Source organism: Lynx canadensis, chromosome A2 (assembly GCF_007474595.2).
Source record: "Lynx canadensis isolate LIC74 chromosome A2, mLynCan4.pri.v2, whole genome shotgun sequence".
Taxonomy (NCBI): Eukaryota; Metazoa; Chordata; class Mammalia; order Carnivora; family Felidae; genus Lynx; species Lynx canadensis.
The window spans coordinates 53,097,877-53,119,578 of NC_044304.2; the positions used below are offsets into that span (position 1 = coordinate 53,097,877).

Sequence of the window (21,702 nt, forward strand, 5' to 3'; positions counted from 1 at the left end):
AGGATATAGTGATAACACAGGTGGGGTCTTTGCCTTCGAGGAGTAGATCAATACATTTTTATCACATGCCTAGTCCAGCTTCTCTGTCTTTGCTTTTCCTGTCCTCTCTGTATTGGTTGCCTTCTCCACCCTGTCCTGGGTATCTAAATTCCACCCATTTCACAATGCCTGAGCCGTACTTCCTCTGTGAAATCCTCTTACACCTCAAAGATCTCTTCTTCCTCTGGCTCTTTTAACACTCACTGCCTGCTCCACTTTCTGGTCATTCACAGACTGCCCTGCTATTGCTGGTTATGTGTTCACATGTTTATGAGTTGTCTTTTTAAGGGTATAACTTGGGTTTTATTCGTTCTTGAATCTTGTTTACCTTTGAGTGCTTAACATAATACCCTGTATGTATTAGGTACTCACAACATGTTTTTTAACTGGTTGATTTAAAAATATTATACATATACTATACCCTTAATGGTTAAGGGGAACTGCTTAGTGAAATATAAAAAAGATAACCCAATTTAAAAAGGGGGGGGGGGCGCCTGGGTGGCTCAGTTGGTTGAGCATCGACTTTGGCTCAGGTCTTGATCTCGCGGTTCATGGGTTCAAGCCCCATTGTTGGGCTCTGTGCTGACAGCTGGGAGCCTGGAGCCTGCTTCAGATTCTGTGTCTCCCCTTCTGTTTCTGCCCCTTCCTCACTCGCACTCTGTCTCTCTCTCTGTCAAAAATAAATAAACATTAAAAAAAAGATAACCACACATCTGAAAAATCGAAGTGATACAGTATATGAAATCCCATCATTAGAGATTCATACCTTTGTAAAAGATTCATCTGACACTCTAAAAAATACTTCCAGGAAGGGCGATACCCTAAATTGAATTTATTTAGTTATCAGTGACATATCAGTTTTATTCTCCAACAGACACAAGAGCTGAATTGGGTAAGATTACAGTTCAACTTTCAAACAGCTGAGTCCTTACTGCATGCCAAGCACTGTGCTTCATATTGGGGTCCAAGATGGCTAAAACATAATCCTATCCTTGAAAATCTTACATACAAGTCACCAGAATATTTCATTATAATTTTTAAGGGGTTATGACAAAACCAAGCATAGGTAATGAACACTTAGTCTGCCTTGGAGGATTGAGGGAAGGCTTCTTGGAGGAGTCATCAACTAGCATTCCTCCATACCTTCTCTGAGTCCTTTCCCCATTTCTCTGCTGGTAAACTCTTACAGCTGCTTCAAGACCCACTTCAAATGTCACCTCCTCTGGGAAAGCCATTTTTTTAAGTTTATTTATTTATTTTGAGAGAGAAAGAGAGAGAGAATCCCAAGCAAGTTCAGCACTGTCAGGGCAGAGCCTAATGTGGGGCTTAATCTCACAAACCTCGAGATCAGAGCCAGCATCAGAGTTCCACACTTAACCAAATGAGCCACCCAGGTGCCCCCTGAGAAGCCATGCTTCCCTCATGCCTTGGTGCCCCTAACCCACTTTGCCCAACAGTGTTATAGCATTTCTCACATCTTATTGTGGTTAATTGTTCCTGTGTTTATCCTCCCCATACTCTCCTCTGTCCCATATAGATCATGAACTTCCCACAGACAGGGGTCACTTCCCATTCATATCAGTTTATCCAGCTCTTACCACTGCCTGGCACATGGCAGATGGGAAGACCACTGCATTATTATGCATTATTATACTGAGAACTGGCTCAAATAAGAATCTAGCCACTACTACTAGAAGACCCACTGTGTGCCGGGTGCTTTATATATACACAATCTCATATATTCTGTGTATGTAACAACTTTGAAAAGTGTTATCTCCCCATGGCATAACATATAAACTTGTTGAATCATTATTTTGTACACCTGAAGCTAATGTAATGATGTGTGTCAACTATACTCAAATTAAAAAAATTTTAAAGTGTTATCTTTTTTATCAGATAGAGAAAAGAGGTTCAGAGGCTAATCTGCCTGAGGTCGCACATCACCCAGAGTGGCCTGAATATAAAGTACTATATCTGCGGTGTCCTGTTCCAATACAACACCAATCCAATACCAATACAACACAGGGATTAAGTATATCTCATGAGAGGTGAAAACAAAGGTCCAGAGGTCATACAAGATTTAGGGAGAGCACATGGGAAGGTGATAATCAGAGGTCTTCACGGAGGTGGAGGCAGATCTAGCCAATGAATGAACTGGAAAAAACAAATAGAAGGATTTTGAAGAGATAAACTTCTTGGTACTCCATAGGCTGCAGCCCTGCCTGACAGAGAGGTGAACACAGAAGTTGTGGGGGACCCTTAGATATCCCACTTGGAGGCAAGGGATCCCCAGCCTTACACATAGCTTCTTTTCTCTGGTTCATGGGGAGGGGGCGAGAAGTAGGAGCTCTTAAGTGAGCCATCCCTAAAGTGCAGGCACCAAAAATGCACCCCGCAGACCCGGTGGAGGGATCTATCACCTTATTTCCCCAAAGTAGAGGAGATGACCCTTTGCTTTCCCACTAGGTCATGTCTGCGTCACCTTGGGATGGAAGGGATGTCTTTCTCACCCAGCATTGAGGAAGGGGTAGTTATTTTTTTTTCTCACCATAGGAGTGTGTGTGTGTGTGTGTGTGCGCGCGCGCGTGCGCTAGTGGGTGCAGATTATTCCTCCCTCACCCGGAGGATGAGTAGATGGCACCTTTCTCCTAGCTTTGGCAAAGGAGGTGGTTCTTTTCTTTCTCACTACAGGGAGTGTGTGTGTGTGTGTGTGTGTGTGTGTGTGTGTGTGCACGCGCGCCAGCGTCACGGGACTGGCTTTTTTCCTCACCTCATGGTGGGGAGGCTGACACCTCTCTTCCCTCCAAAGAGCGTGGGGACAGTCTCCTTCGTCTCCATATCGGATGGGACCTGGCTCTTTCATCCCCAGCCAAATAGGTGGTAGGGGTCTCGGTCCTCTTTTCCCTGTTTTCGGGGAGTATGACTGGTTCCCACGCTCTCCCCACAGAGCTCCGCTCAGGTTGCGGGAGACCTGGCCGTCCCTACGGGTTAAGACCCCAGACCTAGCGGCTTAGGCGCCCGGCGCTCAGGCGGCGAGTCGGGGGCGGCGCCCGCTCTGCGGCGCGGGGCGGGGCGAGCAGTGGCCCCGCCCCAGGCCCCGCCCGCTCCCTGGCGCGGAGCCTCCAGCCCCCCGGCCCGCCCGGCCCAGTGCACCGCGGCTGTCTGCTGGGCTAGCGCGCCGCGGACCCGGCCGCAGCCTCCTCAACCGCCTCAGCCGCCTCAGCGCTCCAGCCGCCGTCGCCGCCTCAGTCTCGCCCTCCGCGCCGCCCGGCCTCGCCGCCTCGCGCGCCCCCAGCCCCTCAAGCCAGATGATGAACTTCCTGAGGCGCCGGCTGTCGGACAGCAGCTTCATCGCCAACCTGCCCAATGGCTACATGACCGACCTGCAGCGGCCCGAGCCCCAGCAGCCGCCGCCGCCGCCCCCCGGTCCGGGCGCGGCCTCGGCCTCGTCCTCGTCCTCGTCGGCGCCCCCGGCCGCCTCGCCGGGCCCCGAGCGGAGGCCGCCGCCGGCCTCGGCTCCCGCGCCGCAACCCGCGCCACAGGCGGCCCCGGCGCCGTCGGTGGGCAGCAGCTTCTTTAGCTCGCTGTCCCAAGCCGTGAAGCAGACAGCCGCCTCGGCCGGCCTGGTGGACGCGCCCGCGCCCGCGCCCGCCGCTGCCAGGAAGGCCAAGGTGCTGCTGGTCGTCGACGAGCCTCACACCGACTGGTAGGTGCCCGGCCGCCGCCGCCGCCGCCGCTCGGGGCTCCCGGGGCCTGCCGGGCAGCTGTGGAGGCCGCGGGGAAGGCGGTCCCAGGGCGCCAAGGAAACGTTTCGGACCCGGGAGAAGGGGGGTCTGCATGGTCCCGCAGTGGGGAGATGGCGGGTGAGCGTGCGTATGGCGGGGGGGGGGGGGGCGCGGGGGAAAGGTGAATCCTGAGGTGAAATATTTCCTCGATTCTCTCAAATCCCTCACGACACATAAAAAGAGCTACTTTCTGCAACAGGGAAAAATCTTAAAAAATAGAGTTTTGTTTGTTTTCGAAGGGGAGGTGGTGCAGAGGAAGCCGACTTTCAGCCTAGACACATCAAAGCTCAGGTGAAACATTCAAAGCCAACAACAATTCTATATCGTGAGTCACGGAGTGAATTTGCAGTGGAGATCGGTGTTGTGCGGGGAGAGGGTGGTGGGGATAGATTTCACCTGGCTGGATGAGGGCTTGTATCCGTAGTGACATCAACGTTGGTCAAGGAAAACATGTGAAAGCCCAGGTGTACAGAGACTTGTTCCCATGGAGCATGGCTTAAGTCTATTTAAGAATATTAAAATTCTTGTATTTTGTGCAGCAGGGAGGGGATTTGTGGATTTTTTTCATTTGTTTTTGTTTTAGGAAAAAATATGTGTGTGGGAGGGGGTTGTGGAAGTGATGGCCTTTTCCAGCTGGAAAGATGACTGAGGTAAAATATTCTGGATCATTAAAGGGGCACAAACAGAGATCTACCTTCATGCAGTAGATGGCAACTTCAAAAATTCTTTCTTTCTTTCTTTCTTTCTTTCTTTCTTTCTTTCTTTCTTTCTTTCTTTCTTTCTTTCTTTCTTTTTTTTTTAAGGGATATTCAACTTAGAATGGTGAAGGCTGGGGGGAAATGTTACCTCTAGTTGGTAAAAGCTGAATGAGGTTCATTTAAGACACATCAGTTTAAAGAGGTTCTATTTTATGTAGCAGGAAGTTGGCCCAGGGGATGAATGGGGTGGGTGGTGATGGTGGAATTGATGGGTGAAGGGCTTGAAGACATGAAGAGGCAAGAGCCTGGTTGCCCCCGCCCCAGGAATACGGGAAGGGTTTTATTTTTTTTGTTCTCACAGGGGTTGAGGTTACAGACTGGACCCAAGTGCTTCCTCTCGAGAGTGAGGCACAGAGGGACCACAGAGCTGTTTATCTCCATTTCCTCTTTTGGCTTGCTTCACTGCTTTTCTCTATCATTTTCTCACTGGGAGACTTGGAGGGAGGGAGTACTGGCGTGGGTGTGGTGGAAGTGAGATGTAGATGTGGAGATGCACTCCGGCTGGCCCCTAATATGACTACTTTGAATAGTCATTTGGGTGACTTGCGTAGTTGCCTTTTCTCAGAACAGTGGAATAAAAAATCTTAAGGGATCTTTGTTAGGAAATGACAAAGGTACTTGCAGGAGTGTTTGCGGAAAGTTAAGAGTATATGATGGTACCATAGGGAGCCCCCTGTAATTACTCTTAGTTCAAATCAGCAAGTGCTTATTAAGTGAGAAAGGTTGGTAACTAAGCTTTACTGAACATATGTTGTATGTCAAACCCTGTACTAGGTGCTCTAATATATAGCTCATTAAATTCTTACCACAAAACTGAGGCTTACAAAAAATGGATAACGTGTTCCAAGTCATAGAGCCAGCAGATAGTAGACCCACGATTTGAACTTAGGCCCGTTTGACTCCAGTAGTGCCACTCCACTATGCTATGTTCCCTTACTATTTTGTTATTATATTATTGGCAATATTAATAATTAGCTCCCTCTATAGGGTAGGCACTGTAGGGGCCTTACAGAGAGCTCACATTTGGGGAGACAAAATGGAAACATGAAATGGTTAACAAAAAAGAATCTAGAATTATTTCAGACTAGTGTTTCAGGCATTCAATAAATGAAGTGAATGGGAGAGCCAGAGTTATAGGAGAAAGCTTCACAAAAGATGAGTCTTGAAGAAAGGCCAGGAAAAGGAGGGGAAAAATGGGAATGATATTGGTGCTTCATTTTTTTATGCAAGAATCTGACACTCCTGTACCTTGTCCTGATCTCCTATCCTGTTGAAGGCATTTGTTTTGGGTTTAATTACCAGTTAGGTACCTGCAGGTAGGAAGACACTCATTTGTACGTGTATGATGTGGCTGCTGTAGATTTGTGTTTATCACTAACTGCTTCAGTGGCTTGAGATTTGAAACTCTTCTTGGGTATTTTATTCTCTAGGAAGACTGCCTGCCCGGCATGAACCAGAGAATTTGCTTTGCCCTGGAGACTAGACTTCTGATGGAAGTAATAGAAGCCATTTTCCTTTGGGCTGACTCCCAGCTGTTTTCGGATTTTCTCTGAAGTAATAACATTGATTTATTAAAACTCAAAAACCCAGTTTGAGTTTAGTGCTTGACAGCATTTGATGCTTCTCTGTTTCTGTACTTAATAGCAATTCTCAGGATTGCAGATTTTGTCTGATATCATGCCTAAATGTGTTAAAAACATCTCAGTTAAATATTGTTGAATGGTTTTATTGGAAGTTCTCTGTAAGTTAAGGAGCAGGTGCCTGCTTATGACAAGCAGAGTGCCTTAACAAGGTGCTTTTTGCTCTAAAGGCAAATTTTAGTAAATTTGTTTTATTGTTTAAACTGTCTAGATACCATTCAGTGAGCAGGTGTCATATGTGCCTACTATTATTTTCCTGATGCTTGACTAGGAAGTCAGAGTGTAGCTTCCCAGTAGAATTTAAGAATATCAGTCTCATCTGAATTATAGAATGCTAAAATAAAGAGGGTTTTAACAAGCATTTAAATAATTGGAGATTTAAAAGAAGGGCTTTAAATAGGCAGCCTTCAGAGCAACTTTAATATAGATTAAGATTACTTCTAATGTTTACCAGTGTAATTGTGAACAATGGAATTTGGGGACTTTGCCACTGACTAGGTTGTTGGGAAAATTGGGAGGATATTTCTGTCTCTTTTGATTGAACTGTGTTTTCATTGGTTGCTAAAGATCTTTAAGTTAATTGCACAGTGAAGAATCATTGAAAAAATGTATCTGCTTCACTAAAAAATGAAATCAAGATCATTATATCCCTTATTAGTAATTATTGTTAATATTTTAAAAATATATACATATTGCCTGACAATGCATGTTTTCTTTTAAGGTTCATGCCTAAGGTTGAAGTGCAGTTAAGATTGAACTCTAGGAGCACGTGGGTGACTCAGTCAGTTGGGTATCTAACTCTTGATTTCAGCACAGGTTATGATCCCAGGGTTGTGGGGTTGAGCCCTGAGTCAGGTTCCATGCTGAGCATGGAGCCTGCTTAAGATATTTTTTCTCTTTCTCTCTCCCTCCCCTCCCCCCTCCCTGGCCCCTCCCCTGCTCTTGCTCTCTCTCTCTAAAAAAATGATAAAATAAAATAAAATCACTGAACTTATGATCTCTGTGTTTAAACAAGGAACAAACGTCCATTTGGATATGTTGTTTTTTCTGCATATTACACTCTCACTGGTGAAAAGGTAAGTTTTCTCTCAGATTTTCCTGACTCCATTTTCAGCGATTTCAATAACAGTGATGAAGTGAAATTTTTCATCTTAACATCTCTCAATGTTTGGTTTGAAAATCAGTGTAGCACAGGCATTCTAGAGACTATCTAGATGTTCTAGAAACTGCAGATATGGTAAATCCACAGGTGTCTATGGAGCATCTTCTCTGTATAAGGTATATATTCTAAGAAAAAGACATAGTATCTCTTAAGATCTTTCTGTCGAGATGGATAGATAAGCATACATTTTTTTTTTAATTTACTAAAAACTACCCCTTGTGTTCAGAGAATAATAGTCCTTGGATTAACAGCATTGACATCAACCAGGAGCTTATTAAACTACAGATTATCAGGTCCTCATGCCTACTGAATCATAATTTGCATTTGAATAAAATCTCTAAGTGATTCACCTGCACATTAAATTTAAGATACACTGAACTAAACGGTATGTAATTAGTGCTAAAGGTGTGGCAACAACACCAACTACTGTCATTTATTGGGTAACTGCTGTATGTGAAATGTTGTATTAATAAGCTTTTTACAAATATTATTGAATCTCTACCATAGCAGTGTAGTACTATAGAAGTTTAAAAGAATGAAAAATGGGTGCGGGCTAGAAGTGGGAAGGGAATGCTTCATGGAAATATTGAGATTTGAATTGAACCTTGAAGAATTCGAATAAAAAAAGATAGGTTTGGCTCAGTCCAGAGAATGGATAGTATAAGGAAAGTACAGTGGTAGAAAAGACAAAGGCCGTGAAAAGACTGGATTGATGAATTACTAGGCAGCACCTACTTTCATTCTTTTATGGTCCAACTTTGGCCATATTATTAAGAATAGGGGAATTCAAAGTATAGTAGTCTGAACCAGTGCTTGTGAGAGGCTCTAGAAAAATATTTGAATTGGAACTTGGGAGGAAGCTCAAATGAGGTTTGAGGTTTCTGTCTGCTAAATATTTTGTCTGTGTGTCCTGTTTCTGACTGGTGAACATAAACACACTGATTCCATAAAATTTCATTGTTCGTAAGAGCAGTAGGCAATAGCTTAGAATTCTAGATGGTTAGAGCTGGAAGATCACCTGGGTACTTTATAAATGGGAGAAATCTTGATCTGAAGAGGGGACAGTGAGTTGTTCAAGGTTATGAACTAGTTAATGGCAAAACCAGAACTGGAATCTAGAACTTCAGTCTCTCTTCTAAGCTATCTCTCCCCACTATACCACAGTACCACTCTGTCCCTCTGTTTTGCTATCTTTCTACCTTTCTAACTTTTATCTTTTTCCATCCCTGATTCTTTCAAGGACTGATAGAGACTTTTCCTTTTATAATTATCGCATTTGAACTCGAAAGAACCTGAATGATCATCTAGCTGTGGAGAAATGGAATGATTTGCCCACCAGTAAGAAGTTAGAGAATGGAGACTAGAACTTACATCATCTGACTCCAACTCAAATTTCTTTCTACTCTTTTTGTTTTTTTAATAACTGATAAAATTTACTGAAAAGATTGATTTAAGCATCTGCAATGGTGACTTCATCCTTCACTCCTGGCTCAATCCTGATGGAGGTAATTTGTTTAACAATCCCAGAAGGACTGAAAATCAGTAAGTCACTTGTGGATCCTCATCTGAAAATGATTCCAAGTCTTAGAACCTTCACCACAAGGAGATTTTCCTTTAGTGATTCTCAGAGTCTTGGCAACTGAACTGGTCCTTTCACTTTGAGATTCTTTTCCTTTGTACCTCTGGTCAAGTCAGCACATACGTTCTCCAAAGATACCGGGTTGTGGCTGGTTAAAGTTATTCTGAATTGTTGAATTCCTGCCTCTGGTTCCTGAGTGTTTTCCCAGTGCTTTTAAAAGCCATGGCTGTGGAGTGGCTTCCTGATCATCTTGTTCCTGGGCAAGAGTGAACACTGGTGAGTCAGGAGCAGGAGCAAGGCATCCAGGGCTCCACTATAGCTGCGACCGCATCTTCCTTAAAGAGGTCTTTCTACTCTTAAGTCACTCTTTAAGCAGATCCCTCAAATTAATCCTTTTTCTCCTTAAAAATACTATTTATGTCTGTTTTAAAGATTCTTTGTAGAGTTCTTTAATGAATACTTTAAAAAGAGCCACACGAGTATCATGTTATATTCACGCCAATTTCACTGTCTTATTTGTGTTATTGTTGTTTCAGGAAAGGTTATTGTAAAATGGTTGAAGGAGATTCTTAGAGGCCTAGTAATCAAAATCCAAAAATATAATAAGGTTAGTCGGACTGTGGTACAATGATGACCTTCCTTTCAGGGACCCATTTTTACCAGTGTCCCTCTCTACTTGAGATTGCTTCCTGTCTTTCTGTACCAAGTTCAGATCTTTAATAACATTAGCCTTTTCAGTATCTTGCTAAGCAAGAAGTAGTGGAGACCCAAACAGTAAGTTTTCCAGAGTTGTATACCTTCCTCTAAAATTGGTAAAACAGTTAACTGGGATATGTTCAGTGCAGCTGAACATCTAACATAAGCCAGATACTGGAGATATAAGGATAAGTTGGGCATAGGCCTTGTTTATGAGGATCCTCCAGTCCAAGAGGGAAGAAGACAGACATTTAAAAAAATTTTTTTAACGTTTATTTATTTTTGAGAGATACAGAGACAGAGTATGAGTGGGGGGAAGGGCAGAGAGAGAGAGAGAGACACAGAATCTGAAGCAGGCTCCAGGCTCTGAGCTGTCAACACAGAGCCTGACGCGGGGCTCGAACTCCCTAACCATAAAATGATGACCTGAGCCAAAGTCAGATGCTTAACTGACTGAGCCACCCAGGTGCCCCAAAGAGGACAGATATTTAAATAGGATTTATTATAGTATGGTAATTAGCCTGTGTACAATGCTATGAGAACACAGAGGTGGGTTGTCCTGGGAAATGAAGATGTGGGTAGAAATGATTAGGCCGTTAAAAATGTGCCATTGTGTATCCTTAGGTAAACTATTTTGCCTCCTTGGTTGATTTTGTAAAATCTGTCAAATGAGAGGATTGAAACAGACATTCTCTAAGATCCTTTACAGCACTATATTATTTCCATGTTACAGTTTTGTGCTATTTTCTTTAAAAAAAACTTTATAATTTATTCTATGGCATAATGCTTGTAAATCTTTGGAAGAAGAGGCATAGGTCAATAAATGACTAAACATGTCTTTGGATGAAAGGCTCATCTTTGAGTACTCTCCATTCAGTAGCTCTTTCTTACCTCCTCAAAGATGGGAATTGGGGACATGTGGTTGAATTTCTTTCTTCCTGATAGACCTAAGAACTTTTGTATACGTATGTTGAAGTATTGGCTGAAAGCCTTTATTTCTTGATCCCTGCCATATACACTGTGCTGAGCAGTTTATATAACATACACATACACATTGTCTTACTTTATTCTCACAGTGATCCTGAACAGTAGAAAGAATATTTCATAGATGAGTAAACAATCTCATAAAAGTACTCACTTGTTCAATATTAAATAGTTAAGCTGTTAAGCTGAAATTTCAGGATCTGAACCTAGATTGCCAGATTCCTACACACACACAAAAGACAAACTTGCCAGCAGAAAAAATTAGATTATTTTTTATTATAAAAAAGGTTGTTTCTTTTGCAAAAGGATTTACCATATGATTCATTAATTTAAAAAAAAAATATATATATATATTTTTAAATTTATACCTGAGTGAGTTAGCATATAGTGCGATAATGATTTCAGGAGTAGAATCCAGTGATTTACTTAAATAGTAAGCACCCCACTGCTTTTGGAGTTACTCAATTTACAAAAATTTTATATACACACAGCTTTTTCATATCATATCCTTTTTTTTTAATTTTTTTTTAACGTTTATTTATTTTTGAGACAGAGACAGAGCATGAACAGGGGAGGGTCAGAGAGAGGGAGACACAGAATCTGAAACAGGCTCCAGGCTCTGAGCTGTCAGCACAGAGCCCGACGCGGGGCTCAAACTCACGGACCGTGAGATCGTGACCTGAGCCGAAGTCGGACGCTTAACCGACTGAGCCACCCAGGTGCCCCAGGATCATATCCTTAAAGAGAGTGAGGGCATGGTTAAATGTAGTGGCCTCAGGATGTAGAGTTGCATACTGTTTTTAGTGTTTAATGGCACTCATGCTATATGTGCCCCTCTAAATCTTGTAAGACCTTCTGCATACTCATTGGATGGCATTGTCATTCTTTGTTTTAGCTTTCCACATAGATGCAATTGAATACCACAAGGCTACATATAGTTTTCCAGAGAGAGGAGAGGATGATAAAAAAGGTTTCTCTATTCTGCAGACATTACTTCAATGCAGCAGAAGGAAGTAACCTAGAATAGGGCAGGAGACCTATAGAAAGAATAAAGTGAGCAAATACCATAGATCTCTGAACTCTAAAGATGCTCATTCAGCGTGCCTATGAATGGGAGGAAGTATACTGGCCTTGTTTGTTGCTTGACAGCAGGCATTTCTGAAATTGTAATCAGTTCATGTAAAATTACAAAGCAGATTATGATTGTATTCAGTCACTCTACACTTCTCTTTTCAGCAGCATGAAACAATATGAACATATAGGACTAAGGGTCAGAAAGACCTAGGGTTGAGACCTGGCTCCACCATCAACCATATGACCCTATCAGAGTTACATAACCTCACTGAGCCCCCTTTCCCTCTATTTGACACATTTTTCATTAGACACTTACTATATGCCAGACAGTATTTTGGGTTCTGGAATAATACAGACAAAAATTCCCTTATGTGTAAAATGGAATAATAGCATATATATCTCATAGTGATGTCATGAGAATTGAATAAAACAAGGTTTTGGAGAAGCATTTTATAAAGGGTAAAGAGCCATACTAGTGATTGTTGCATCCTTCTTTGTTTCCACATGCAGGTACCCAACCTATCTTGGTCCTTTTGTTGAGTTCCCCAGATCTTATTGTGCAGTTTTATTATCTATTTTGCACATTTCAGGGGTGAGAAATATCTTAATTTTTTTAGATTGAAGTCTGTTCATACCCAGAATTTTTGAAGGTTTTCTTTGGTATTTTTTGAAAGGAAACATAATTTAGTCTGGTTTTTTTTTTTGTTTTTTTTTAAATAAGAAACATTACCCATTTGACTCAGCTATATTAACAATTAGGGACAGGGCCACATAAATCCTTATTTTATTTAATAAATGAATTCTAAAATAGCTCTGCTGCAGTTTCACTTGTGACTAAGGAAGGGTGGTCACAGAGGGAGAAATGAAGGAAGAGAGAAACATAGAATGGCTTTAAAAGGTGTTCCTGTATTATTTTCTCCTATTCAATCTATCTTTCATATTGCATTCAGAATATTCTTTAAAAAAAATTTTTTTTTTACATTTACTTATTTTTGAGAGAGCACGAGCAAGGGAGGGGCAGAGAGAGAGACAGACTCAGAAACTGAAGCAGGCTCCAGGCTCTGAGCTGTCAGCACAGAGCCAGATGCTGGGCTTGAACACATGAATCATGAGATCATGACTTGACCCAAAGCTTAACCAATTTCAGAGTATTCTTAAAACAAAAGCATTCACTGATTTTCTAGAGTTAATTTCCTTTTAAACATTCTTCTCTAACTCATTGTTGCTTGTGAGGATTATTTACAACCTCCAGTTTATCTTTTCAGACTCATTTGTCACTACTCTCTCAATCCTAAGCTTTGGCTATATTCTGGATTACACTCTTTCTGAACACATAACTTGGGTTTCAGTATTCTCTGCTATTATTACACAGTTCCTTTAAAATGCTCTTGTTCTGCTTCTCTCTCTTACCTCAATGCTCATTTTCTTTATCCCATTTTCAGAGCATGAGGATACTGTCTATTGTTTAAAAAAGCCCCATCTCCTCCAGCCTTCTCCATGTCTTTGCTCTAAATTTCACCCCTTCTCTTTCCTTCTTTTCATACTCTCGTTTTCTACTGGTTGGTCCATCCTTGTAAAGAAAGGAACAAGCAAAATCTGCTCTTTGCCTTCTTAATCACTCTTCCAGATATGAAAGAGAAATCTCACTCTTGTCCCCACTTCCTTATCCTATATTTGCCCCCTTGCACTGAGAGCTTTTACCTTTTCCATAATACTGAAATTGTTCTTGCTAGGTTACCTCATTGCTAAATCCAAAGGAAGGTGTCAGTCTATACTTTAACTGATTGGCTTGATACTGTTTATCTTCTATTTGGAAGTCCCTTGGTTTCTGAATATGGCAATCTTTTTTTCATACTGTCTTTTTAAAGTTCCTTCTCTTCTTGGTCTTTTCCTTTGCTTACCTCATTAAATGTAGGTGTTCCTCAGGGCCCCATCTTCTGCCCATTTCCTTTTTCACTCTACATATTTTCCCTGGTCCATCCACTCAAGATTTCAGTTATTTCCTAAATGCAATCAGTTCCCAAATCTCAACCTTTAGACCAGAACATTGTCCTGATCTTTACATGTATGTTTAGTTGCCTGCTGGACATCTCCATTTGGGTGGTTAAAGGTGACTCAAGGTCATTTGTTTCAGTATTGAATTCCTTATCTTGCCTTCCTATTCCAGCTCTTATATTCTCTGTCTCAACTGAGGACACCATTAGTTGTCTGTTTCAATTTCTCATTAATTTCACCTAGAACTTTTGCACGCCTCATCATGATTTCCACTTAATAGCTTGAATGAGCTATTTAAAATACAAATGTGACTCTTTGACTCCTTTGCTTAATGTCCTATCCCATGTCTGATATGTAAAGTTCATGGCCTCCTGTGATTTGACTCCTGCTTACTTCTTCAATCTCCTAACCATTTCCATCCCTAAACTTCAGTTTACAGGATTATTGAACTATTTGCAGTTCCATATACACATTATGGCATTCCTTCCCTTTTTTTATGCTGTCCACTCCTCCTGCAATTGCTTTTCTTCTACTTTCCTTCCTTTTCTTGACTAAATGCATGTTCACCTTTTGAGACTGAGATGAATATGTCCTTTATCAGAAATCCTTCTCTTAGCTCCTGGAATATATCGGGCATCTCTGTCCGCTCCATGCCCTCTTTCAGTCATGTGGATATCTTTATCACTGGACTCAACACAATGATTGGTTTATGTGATAGAGAGTTCTTTGCAGCAGGCTTAGGGTTTTATTCATTTTTATATCCTTAGCATCCAGCAGAGTGTCTGACACATAGTTTGAGTTCAGTAAATCTTTGCCAAATTGAACCTAGTAGAGTGAGATCTAGAGAATGAAAAAAGGATAGAAGGGAACAATGGTGAGGAAGAAGTATTCTAGGATTAGAGTATATGTTATTATGTTGGAAATCATCTTTACTTACTGCAAATATAACTCTTTTTTTTATTTTTTTTAACGTTTTATTTATTTTTGAGACAGGGAGAGACAGAGCATGAACAGGGGAGGGTCAGAGAGAGGGAGACACAGAATCCAAAACAGGCTCCAGGCTCTGAGCTGTCAGCACAGAGCCCAACGTGGGGCTCGAACTCACGGACCGTGAGATCATGACCTGAGCTGAAGTCGGACGCTTAACCGACTGAGCCACCCAGGCACCCCAAATATAACTCTTAAAATGCTTTTTCTCTTATGCTGTATGAAATACAAATTAACTTAATTACCAATTTTCAAACAGTCCAAATCATAAATCTTTAGAGATTTAGCTCTGAATGAGAGCCATACCAGCCCACAATACTGGAAAATATTATCTAGCCCATGGGAGCTTTGAACAGAGCAAAGGCAAATAGAATAAAATTAAGGGTTGAGGTTCTCCTCCATAGATTATATTGACACTTAGCTCTCAAGAAGCTCATTTTTCTGAAGTTCTTCTCTTCCCTCAGCATGAAATACTCATCTTGGGCCACCCAACATGCTTGTTTCTTTCTCCTTAGTGAAAAAATTCTTTTGGTTTACCCAAAGGATAATTCTGGAGAACTAAACAACATTGTGACTGAAAAATGTTGACATACACAGTAAACTTTTCATGATCTGACTTTGCTTACCTCTTCAGTTCTAACTGTCTTTGACCCCCACCCACTTTGATAGCCATGACAAACTACTCAGGTTTAATGGAATGTGCCATGCCCCTATGTTTTACTACTCCTACTACCTGAAAGGCTTCTTCTGTGTTTTTGCCTGGATAATTTTCAAGACTCAGTTCAGTTGTTGACTGTTAATAGAGTCAAGACTAGGTTTACTCCTTCCTTAGTTCTTTCAATTTGTGTTAGAAACCATAATATACTTGCTTGTCTCATAGCAATTAACTTGTTGTATTATAATCAGGTTTTACTTGTCTCTCTTCTCATCTTCTCACCTTCAACACTGAGATCTCCTTGAAGACAAAGACTATAACTTTAATTTTGGTATCCCCAGCATTTGGTATGACAAAGAAGGTTTTCAATAATTATTTGTTGTATCAGACAATGACTTATGAAAAAATTTCTGAGAGACAGAGAGAGAGAGTGAGTGTGAGTATATGAGCGGGGGCAGAGCAGAGAGAGGGAGACACAGAATCCAAAGCAGGCTTCAGGCTCTGAGCTGTCAGCACAGAACCCGATGCAGGGCTCGAACCTCACAAACTGCAAGATCATGACCTGAGCCGAAGTCGGGCACTTAACCGACTGAACCACCCAGGGGCCCCAAAAATATTTTTATAAGTTGTAAAATGGTATAAAAGCATTAATTATTGTTACTAGCCTCCCTTGATGATAAACCTACTCTTCCACTCTCTAACATACCCTTTTCTGATGGGCATAAACACTCCATGCTTGTTCTTGGGAGAATAGCCGTGTACTCTTGATTTCTTCCCCTCTTTCAGCCTAGCCACTAACATGTCTTTGCTTACTTGAGCCTTTCTCAAATTTTGGAGTCAGTTCTTTCTTTTTTCCTTCTGTCTAGGACCATTCATCCATTCCAGTCCTCCTAATTACAGCTATAATAACTTTCCAGGATATATACCTCTTATTTATTTCTCTGTTCAAGAGACCTAGCAACTTTATGCAATAACTTTAGCTTGAGGTAATCCGCCCTAATATTCATAATAAAAACTCAATTGAATACTGTTTCTTTTATACTTCCAGGTTCCAGTAATAATCCAGAGAGGGAGCTGTATGTGGGGGGGGGGGGGGAGACATGCTGGAGTGTCCTATGCCCCAAGTCTCATGGTGCAGGGCTCCAAATTTGAGGGTATGTAGTGGGATGTGGTAGACCCTGTGACACAACTCTAGGGTTACATATGGATATATTTCCCTCTTCAGCCCCTATTATTCCCTGATGGTGAGAATTTAAATTCTATTGAGTGCTAATTAATGCTTTACCTATTAGACAAAAGGGCACCAATGAAAGATTGATCTGCTAATCAATCAGCAAACATCTAACTTCAGTGTGTTAGTTGCCATTAAGACCACAAAACCAGTTAAATACTTAGATAATTATAGAATATATGCTTTCAGCCTTGAGAAGTTGTGCAGAATCTCAAGGAAGACAAAAATTAGGAGAGTATCTGCCAGTTAACTTTTTGTGTCACCAAAGGCAATTTAAGTCTTTAAGCTTCAATTTCTATTTCAAAAATTAGGGATTTGGGTTAAATCATTTATCTTCAGAAATCAAGTGATTTTTAGAAATCAAGTGAGTTCTACAGTTTAGATTGTTTGACAGTATAAAGGGTTTTTCAGATGAAGGAAGAGATTGCTGTGGGCTGAGGAAGTCAGAAAATGTTTCGCATAAGGGGTAGGTCTGAGCTAGCCTTTGAAGGCTGAGGGAGATTTAGATTAATGAGGAAGGAGAGATGCATTTCACTTAACAGGAAAAGAAAGCAAAAGCATAACAGTAATGGGTAATGTGTGTGTAGAGAAGATTTAAGCTAGTTAGTGTACAGGTTTCAGGGCAGGGAAAAGAGAAAGTTTGGGTAAGCAGAGTGGGAGAAATGATGATCATAATACATAATCTATTGGGTATATGACAGGCAGGCATTGTTCTATACAGATTTATTAACTTATTTACTAGGTTATGAAATAGGTTATTATTATTAACTTAATTTTACAAGTGAGGAAACTAAAGCTAATAGTGAATCCAGGGTTTGAACCCAGGTAATCTAGTTCTGAGTCCATGCTTTTAATCAACTTGTTGTGTAATCACTAGAGAACAGTGTTCCAAATTGCTTGCCCCTGAACACCTTGATGTTTCTTATCTTCAATGGCAGAGACACACATTTGACCTTGGGCAATTTCTTATTCTGTCTGAACTTCAGTTTCTTCATCTGTAAAGAGGAAATAAAATATATCTCAAAGGGTTCTTATGAGAACCTATTGAAATAAACTGAAAACATCTAATCATAGTCTGGGACATAGAGATGTTCAATAAGTGTTCCACCCTGATGAGCAGATTTTGACAACAGCATACCATATGAGTATTTGTAGGAGACTTCAAGTCAAGTAAAATTATTTGTAGACAGATTTCCATGACACTAAAAATAATTTAGAAAAAATAGGACAAACCTAGATGAATATTCCTTCATTTTGGTTGTAGTAGTTGGTTACATATAGTTTAGAAAACATTGATTACTAGTGTTTTGAAAGTCTTGGGGGAAGATATTTTTGAGACAGCTTTGTTCTTTGAGTGCTATCACATTCATTGTCTCATTTAATCCTGCACATGATAGTATTTGTGGGGCATAATTAATGTTATCCTCATTTTATGCATGAAGGAATTAAGATGGGGAGATGAGCCAAGCTCACATATCCAGGAAGTGATAGAGTCAGGACTAGAACCCAGGACTAGACTTCTTTGACTTTGGATTTTGTATATTTTTCTACTAGCTTCCTAGACAGAGTTGCTGGTGTCATAGGACTAGGTGGATAGCTAATGTAGTTGGAAGCTTATATTAAGTGGACAAGAATATCAGTTCTTTCAGCCATTTAACAGACATCTTTGTTTTCCAAGGATATTAAGCTTAATGATTTCTCTTTAATGCTGCCTTGAAATTCTCTTGTAGAAACTTCTGGGTTCTGACACAAAAAGCCAATGAACAGTGCCATGGAAGGTGGTGACAGGAAGGTTGAGACTGATACTTTTTGGAAAGAAGGGAACCAAAAAACCTCAAGAAGCATCATAATGTTCTGTAAAGCATAGGAGATTTGGAGTCAGATGGTCTGGGTGAATTCAGGTATAGCAAGTTGCTATCCTTTTCTGAATCTCAGTTTCTTCATCCTTAAAATTGTAGTAATAATGCCTGCCCTTCTTTCTTCATGGATTGTTGTGAGGTCAAATAGCAAACTGTAACACACAGATTTAAATATATATGGATTGAAGCTATTGCAACAGGTAGGATTGAGAGTTGATATGAAGAAGAATTCTCAATTTCCTCTGAAGTATTGTCATGGGCAGTTTTTCTAGTTATTAGGAATAGGAATTTAGGGGAGCAAATATATTTTTCCTAGTATCAGGGCTGTTGATTATAGTAAGAACTGTGGAGGTGGTGAATTTTGTTGTGGTGGTTGTTGCTGTTTTACTTTTCTGTGCCTTCTCTCCCTGTTGACACCTTCCATTCTGAGTCCATGGACATATGTCCTGTGACTTGGGTGGCACTCATTCCAGAGGTAAACATATTTTTCTGAAACAATTTGGGACAGGAGGTCTTATTTTTCAGTACAAGAATTAGTCTGGTGATTTTTAGGAGCTGAAATGAGGAATTTGGAGGAAATTTTAGTGGCTGGACACAGTGGTGGTTGGAACTGCCTCGAAGTCAGGAGGTTCGTGGAAATTGTAGGCCAGATTATTGTCGGTATCCCTATCTCCTAGCCTTTAATTTTCAGTAGGCTAAGTTAATCTTTGCTCAGCTAGAAGTTGTGAATGGTTATTGGCAATTCCTTTTCACAGGTTTTTGCTTTTTCATAGAAGGAGTTGGAAAATAGAACAATTTCTCTAATCCTAAATAACGAATAGTGGAATTCCAGCCCTAAGATTGGGAGCAGAGGAGAGTCCTTCCTTATTGCTACTTGCCCACATGAAAAGTCTTCTCTTTGAAAGAATAATTTGTCAGTTGACTTGGCAAAGTAGGATTAGGCTGATTTTCCTTTAGCTCCTAGATGACTTATGCAGTCATTTTGGTTGAAAAAAATATACTCAACTTAACTTTGACCCTGGAAGGAAATTTAGGATTCTGTAATAAAGTCATACATATAAGTAAAACTTGATAATTTCTTATGTACTTTGACTTGCAGGTGTCATCTCATTCAATTGGCACCTTAACCTTGTGATGTAATTTGGTATAACTTCCTGTTTTGATTATGAAACCAAAGCTCAGGTAGATTGTGATTTGTGTATATAGTTACAACATGAAATAGGTAGAGTGACATCTAAAATCTAGATTCTTCTTTCTCTGTGCTTTTTTCTCCTTACTTCAGTGCCTCTTTTCTCTATGTAGCTAAAGTACTTTCTGAGCCATTAGTCAATTAGGACACTTTTGCCTAAAAGCACTAAGGATGGATAAAAAAATTGCTTTAAGCTGGAAAGAGCCTGTATGGCCTGTGACAGGTGCTGCGTAGGTTGGTTGAAAAACAACTTAAAGATAATCTCCTTTCCCTATGTGTTTTTGTTAATGCTTATAATATTTTTATGATTTAGAATCCTTCTGGTGTTTCTGGTATATTTCAGACTGATTTTAAGTTGTCAGGAAAGGGGATTTTTGACTCCAGAGCTCAATTCCTTTAAAGCTTCTTATTTTCCTTTGTACCTGGAAATTTATTTCTTAGCCAGATTTTAGGATGGTGTCAAATTTAAGTTCCTACTAAAGAGACTGTTCTCTGTGATCTATTTTTTTCTGCCTTCTTTTTTTCAGGTAGCCAGTCCCTCTTGCTACATCCTACCCCTTAATTCCAGCAATAATTATATGCAAAGTTCTGAGAGTCAAAGGGCAGTGGGTTTGGGGGTAGGGCAAGGATATGAAGCTCCTGTCCCTTCTGATTCCATGTGTTCCTCCCAAATTCTGGGAATACCTAGCACCCTCTGTCTTTTTCCACACCTTTTAGGAGCATCTCAGCAGTGGTCTTGAGGAAATAAAGACTTCCCAGAGATTTTTCAATGGTTGGTTTGGTTTTTCCCATCAATAGGGCTTAAAAAAAAAACAAAGGTACTTACAGATCAGCCTTTTGCTTACTTTTAGTGGTCTCCTTTCCCTCTCCGTCTTGAGGGTATTTATTATGAAGTTTCCCATGTTATTTCATTCATTTTTTCATGAATTATTCTGTAGGAACTGGCACTATAATGCTGAGCACAAGAGACATTGTCCTATCTTCACAAAACTTATAATTTATTTGGAAAGATAGTCAAACAAGCAATGTAATAAAGTAGGATTTATAGTTATGTCAGCATGATTAAAGAAAGTTTTAAACAGAACATATTTCTCTCATAATTTTGCCATAGCAATAGAGAAGCTGCTTCTACATTTTTCCACATTCTCTTCCAATATTTGACTATATGCAAACTTATTTTTTACATAATTGTGATTTTTATGTAGCCATAATTTCATATTGTTTTTTCAGTTATAATTTTTACATGTTGTTACTTACATTTTTTTTCATAGCACTTGTACCATGATTTATCCAATTATATTTCTATTAGAGAACTGTATTGACTTCAAATTTTTCATGATTATTGCATAGTAAGACTATAGGCATTCTCAATTTTCAGGTAAGACTATAGGCATTCTCAATTTTCAGGAAAGGAACTACTTGATCAAAAATTATGAAATATGTAGCTTTTGATAGATATTACTATACTGTTTCCTATAAAAAGTTTTTCCTGTTTGTAGTCCATCAACCATTTCTACCTCACTTTTCAGCACATTATTATTTTTTTAAATATTAATAGGAGTAAAGGCAATATTTGAATGTTTTATAAAAATATGTGTATTTATTTGTTTTGAGAGTGGGGGAGGAGCAGAAGAGAGAGGGAGAGTGAGAATCCATGAGGGACTTGAACTCAGAAACTGTGAGATCATGACCTGAAATCAAGAGTCAGATGCTTAACTGACTGAGCCAGCCAGCCACCCCAAAGCAATATTTGAGTGTTTTAACATGCATTTCTATGAATACAGGTAAAGTTGAATGTTTTCCCTAATGTTTGTTTATAAATATGTGAAACAATTTCTCTGGACTTGGGAAGTTTACTTGTTGATTTGCTTGGGACATTTTGATTTTGAATGGGACATTTATTGTTGATGAGGAGGAATGGATGACAGTGGGTAGAATGTCTTCCTGGGGATTACGTCTAACTTGGCAAAAACTTTTGTAATGGTGGAGTCAAGAGTTGGATTCTTTGAGCTAAAATCAGTACTACACGTGGGGTCTATACTAGGCTGTGAGTTCTTTTAGGGCAAAGG

The 21,702-nt window shown here is 40.3% G+C and overlaps 1 protein-coding gene across 1 annotated transcript in view; it reads left to right on the plus strand.

Annotated features, from left to right (window-relative positions):
* The first annotated feature begins 3,222 nt into the window (after nt 1-3,222).
* The window catches only part of SYN2 (synapsin II), a 196,525-nt gene continuing 178,045 nt past the window's right edge, over nt 3,223-21,702 (plus strand). The window contains exon 1 of the mRNA XM_030307425.1: nt 3,223-3,745. Within this exon, the coding sequence (XP_030163285.1) occupies nt 3,348-3,745 (398 nt within the window). The 5' untranslated portion in view covers nt 3,223-3,347. The remainder of the gene's footprint in view (nt 3,746-21,702) is intronic.